Here is a 5821-nt window from a genome sequence, read left to right as displayed (position 1 = left end):
CATTTTTGCATGAAATGAATTTCGAAGTCACTTCGTGATTTCCAAAGTTACAACACGTTGCGCCAGTGACCCAATAATTGGTTGAGTGGTCTATTAACTGTAAAAAACAGTCAATTACAAGTCAACACACTTGTTCCTAAGTCGAACTTCCTTCAAGATAGATGAAAAGGTTCCCGTATGACCAGCGTAGTTGCTCTCGAACTGCTCATACGTTTGATACTTCATAAACTCACGCCCCAAAACTAAACGCTCTGCATAGCGCCTACGATTACCTTTAATCATTTCCTTCGGGTAGTCTTTCAGTGCGCGAAAGTCGCCATCGCTTGGGTTTGCATAGAACCACTGGTCCCAGGCTTCCTTGGCTGAGTGAGTAGTTGGTACAATATTCGGACGAACAATGTCAGCGATTGACGTTTGACGCATTGTTGTACAGCCGCAATGGGGACAGGCTTTGAAGCAGTTTGTTCTTGACGCAGGCGGCTCACACACGGGTTTGCAATTCGATTGATGTTAGCGTCACTCAATACATTTGGCTGTGCACTTGACATTACGGCACCTCCAAACGGTACGTCTTGAGTCTCGAGAAGGAAGCGAGGATTTTATTATTACCCGAATTTTTGTGAAAAGGTACTCACAGCAAGTCTTGGCATCTCGCCAACGGCACCAAGCCTTGAGTTCTTGGAAATAGTAGCACCGTTGATGTGAACCAAAGCCTCTACACTTGCTGCTACCACGACGCGTTGCTGTGCAATGACACTCCTTGCGTGATGCTTGGGGCTCGGTCGACAATTTCTGCGAGTGTTCGCCCAGGTGACTTTACTCCAGTCCCTTGCTCCAGTCGACAGTAAGCATGCCTCTTTGCAGCATATTGTACGGGAAAAGACAAAGGCATTTGCTTGGACTTGCATGCGGCACTCATCACGGCGACGCATATACACGACAAACAGCGAGCACACATGCAGACAAGGGTAAGCATCTTCGTTCACCTAGTGGTAGATTTGGCAGTCGTCTTCAACACTTGCTTTCTTGTGCCAACGCAACCTGATGGACACGTACTCACCACGTTGATTACGATTCAGCTCAACATCTTTCCACTTCAGGTTCAGCATCTCATTGATGCAAAAACAGCCGATGAAGCGTGCGGAGAACAAGAAACGGAGTATGGATCGAACGAACGGCTTGAGTTGATCAAATGAGTTCATGATATGCAGAGTTCGTGCACGGTAACAAGGTGCGCCATCTTTTCGTCATTCAAATTGTTCTGTTTGACGTATTTGTGAAAGCCAACGACGAACTCTCGGGACTTGGCGACCTGAGCCATATTTGGCTCAACGCCTGCTTCCTTGAAGTATGCCATCAACGCGCCTTCGCCAAGTCAACTGACTTTGTGCGGCGACCTTGCGTTACAATGAAGTAGAAAAACGCAGTGCAGTCCGAAGTTGTCGCAGCGGTAGGGTCAATGACATCCTCGCGGTCGCGGCAAACGTTGAAAAATTGCTTCTAGTAAGTGGCGTTCACTTTTCGTGTTCGTATTGACCGGTAAGAATCTTCAATCACTTCATTCGAAGGCATTTGCATATTCACCGGACGATCGATGTCATCCAGCCATTACTGTTCAAGCACTTTGCGAAAATGCCGTTGATGACCAACCTTTGTGCCAGGTACGCTCATATTCAAAAACTATTTATATGCTCTTTATGTACCGACGTAAAATTGCAGCCGTGCGAGCGACCGGGTGGCCGATTCAATCAGTGAAATGGCTGGTTCAGTGACAAGCGCAGGTTGTACGGGTTGAAGATTGAGGCGTCCGTGCCACCGCAAGGATTCTTCGTCGACATGAGTGAAGCCCATCCTGGTGCAGCGTCGGACCTTACCATCATGCGATCCCGTTTGCACGTTCACCAAAGTGCACATGACTGAAATCAAAGTGTATCATGAGATGATGGGAAAAAGTAACGTACGAACCAAGAATATATTTATCACCACAACTCCCCTTGTGCTTACATGAAACGGAATAGGAAACGCAAGGATATTTAGAAAAATATATACAGTGGCGGGCAGGAACCACGGGTCGTTTACTCATACACAAGGATGGAGCAGGATCTTGTGGACATAGGATACGTCAATTGATACAGCTCGTTGAGCTGAAACGAATTCCTGCTAAACGTAATATTCTTTAATAATCCTGCTTCAAACTTTTGAATGACTGCCAATTTGACACCTTTGTACTGATAACCTGCATCTTGCCATCGAGAACGATGTACAAAATCATAAATTTGTATGCGTTCACGAGTTTACGTACCTTCTTGATATTTCATCGAATTTTTACATCATTCCACAACATGGTCCGTCTACCGCCAACTATTGCCACGCCGGGTTCGACCAGATCTGTGGGTTCGTCAAACAGAGTCGCCCACTTAGCCTAGCTAAAGAAGAACATCTCATCATTTTGCGTCTTCACACTCACTTTCGACATGATTGATCGCAAGTAGGATGCATTTGGCATATTGCAATTATTCTCGACTGGTGGGCAAACTGTGAGAGAAGTATGGTTCATATATAACGCTAAAGCTGTAGTCGCTGAGGCTATTCCACCCTCAAACAAAACTATCGCATTCCAATCACATTCCTTCGACAAAAAAGTTATCTAACTCGTCCAGTCCTTTGTTCGGGGACACCGCTTGACAAGGACTCGGACAGTTGCAACAATATGTTGCGCTGGCCGTGGCCGAATCGCAAACATTCTGTTGTATGTAAGCACGCTACCGTACCATTCCGTCCTGCGACCAATCGAATTGATTTGGGCAATTGTGAAAACTGTGAAAGGTAACGTTGGTCGTTAACAAAAAGATGATTTAGATAAATTAACTGCATATGAATGTGGTTTTAATCCTTATGATGATGCTAGAAAAGTTTTTGAGGAATGAGGTACGTAAGTACCTCATTCCACGTGGTACTGGAGTGGTTGAAGATTGCCTCAAAAGGCCTCGCATCTACAACCACCTATGAGTTCGTGAGGTATTTTTATTCCAAATCGTCACAGTGAACCCCGGATAAAGCCGACATGTTTTATCCCGCATTGCATGGAGGCAGGACAGAACCATAATTCCTAAATTCGCCTTAGTCCGACTTGATTGGCTAAAATCAGGAGAATTTTTGTCCGTCAATCACAGTTGGCAACTACACTTGCAATAGGTAAAAACGAATGGCATTTCACAGGTGGTATAAATATATACATATGGTAGGATTTTTTAAAAACAGATCATGTTATGGAGGTGGTCAGCTTTTTTGGTGGTGTCAGCATTTTCCAGGGCTCACTGTACCGCAGCATGAATGACTAAATATCGCATGTGCCGGAGGACGCCGCATACCTAGCACGATGGACATACTGTACAGTGGGCATTAAAAGTCTTCATACCCCTAGTAATATTTTTGTTCACCATTCAACGCGGGTACGATAATAACTTCCTCAACAAGGCGTAAAGCTAAACGTGTGCTCGATCAATGTTATGCAGATTGAACAAGATCGGATGAATTGTGTGCACAAAAACCTTCATGGCAAAACATTCGATACAAAAACAATCCAATAGTCTTCTTACTTATGGACTTTCCTTGTCATTGAAGTGCAGGGTCGATTGACCTCGCTAAATATTCACAACACTTATCAACTTGCTCAGCATCGCCTACCTTTGCATACCGTTCAACATTGAATGTCCATCAACTATAGTATCCACGTGTGAGCTAGGAGCTCTCCCAAGAACTCCGGTCCCTGGTGATTTCAAAGCACCTTGAAGGGTTTGGATATGGCAATATTGGCGCATGATTAAGTATATCTAAGTGGACTGTCCAAAGCGTTGTTAAGTCCTACAATGCACTCAACCAAACAACCACTTTTCCACGTTCTGGGCGTTCTACTGCAACTACACCCCATGAGGACCGCATTTTTTCGAGGGAAGTTAAGACAAACCGTAGGCTTAGTGCCGAATCGTTGAAGGATACTTTCACAGTGTTTTATGACAAGGACATCTCGATGTCCACAATCCGTCGACATATTAAGGCAGTTGGCCTACGTGGTCGCGCAGCCAGACACAAGCGGTTCATCCCGAAGGCCAACAAGTTGAAGAGACTTTCGTACGCCCGGAAACACCAACTTCGTTGCATTGAAGACTGGAAGAAGCTCCTCTGGACGGACGAGAGTCCCTTCAAATTGTCGGGATCGAACGGACCTTCGTATGGCGTCGAGCTGGAGAAGATTTTTCTGACGGATGCCTTGCTCCGACATTCAGAGCGGCCGTCAAATTATTATGGTTAGGGGTGCTTATGGCTACAACGGTACTGGAACGGTTGTTTTATGTGATGGAAAAATGAAGTCTACGGACTATCTGGCCATGAACGAGGTGAAATTGCCTGATAACTTTCTAAAATTCGCTCTTCCTATGGACTTTGAGTTTATGCAAGACAACGCACCGATTCACAAGACGTAGATTGTGCTTGGTTTTTGTTTGATGAGAACGCATCATACATGCTTAGTCATCCCCGCAGAGTCCCGACTTGAACCCCATTGAACATGTGTGGGAGTAATTAAAGCGTAGAGTACGCCAAAATCCTCCATCATCGCTGGAGCAATTGAAACGTCAATTGATGGCAATTTGGGATAACATCCCAGTTGCATTCATCCAGAAATTGATCGAATCAATGCCTAAACGGCTCAGCAAGGTCATTGTCAACAAGGGTGGTGCTACGAAGTACACCGCCCACTAGGATTCAGATATATGAAAATAATCGACATTCAAAACTCAAACTAACACGTAGCTTAAGCACAAGCATAAAATGTGCACTCAAAATACAAAATATAGTTGTGGGTACGAAGATTTTTGACACCTACTGTACATGAGTATAGATCGAAAGTCGCTGGGACATACCGCTCGGCTGCTGTCGCGCTTGGTGTGGCGTCGTGGACGGCAGGTGCGACTGGTGGTTGCTGGGGGTCGCTGAAATTCAGGAATGGAGAGGACTAATACCCACCTGTGGCTAACTTCCAAGGTTTTTAAGCGCATGAGACTCTTAGACAATCATGCCGCGGTGGACGATTTGGAATAAAAGAATACAGTCCGCGAAATAAATATATGCGCACATTCAAATCTTCAGTATATCGCGAATAATATCGGATAAAAAATACACAAAGACTTCGGAGATTGTTTCCCATGAAGGGTATACCTCCAACTCAAATTGCTGCAGTACCATACATACGTTGAGCTTGAATTTGCCAACATATAGGAGTATGGTAGAATTGACCCAGTCTGAGGCATCGGAAATATTTATATGCGCACTGCGTTTTAAATTTTCTAATGTCAAAAGACGCATTCAAAATGGAAACAAATTGGTGCGGGGATTTGGCCAATGAATAGGCGACGTTGTGGCGCGAATCATGACAAAGTTGGTCAACTGCGTATCATGCCAAGGGGTCCCAAGTGTACCTCATGAACGTTCAACTTGGACGTTCGTGATAAATATATCCACACTCGTTGGACGAGCTTGACATACACTAACTATGGAACGGATGTGAAACCTCACTTAACACAGTAATGTTGAAGAGGTTTCACATCCATTATTTTCCAAGATGACCGATGCATCCGGTGGCTTCAACGTCACAGGAGACAATCGAAGAGCCATTCCGCGGGCTGTCAATGGAATGCGCAAGAAACAATTTCAGTTCTTTCTAAAAACACGCAGAGGAGGTATGACGTTCGAAACCAAATTTAGTTGATCTTCGAGATCCCACATAAACAATATTCCCTCTGTCCCACAAGAATTGCGCGAG

General features: G+C 44.9%; 1 protein-coding gene across 1 annotated transcript; it reads left to right on the top strand.

Annotated features, from left to right (window-relative positions):
* Positions 1-1632: 1632 nt before the first annotated feature.
* H310_01442 (hypothetical protein) lies at positions 1633-1920 on the top strand (the record flags this gene model as incomplete). The annotated part of the gene is made up of 2 exons (XM_008864547.1): positions 1633-1661; positions 1770-1920. The coding sequence occupies 2 exons, from the start codon at positions 1633-1635 to the stop codon at positions 1918-1920; spliced, it is 180 nt and encodes a 59-aa protein (XP_008862769.1).
* Between the last annotated feature and the right edge of the window lie 3901 nt (positions 1921-5821).

The sequence above is a fragment of the Aphanomyces invadans genome (assembly GCF_000520115.1).
Source record: "Aphanomyces invadans strain NJM9701 unplaced genomic scaffold supercont1.2, whole genome shotgun sequence".
Classification (NCBI taxonomy): domain Eukaryota; phylum Oomycota; class Saprolegniomycetes; order Saprolegniales; family Verrucalvaceae; genus Aphanomyces; species Aphanomyces invadans.
This window is presented reverse-complemented; position numbering and strand designations above follow the sequence as displayed.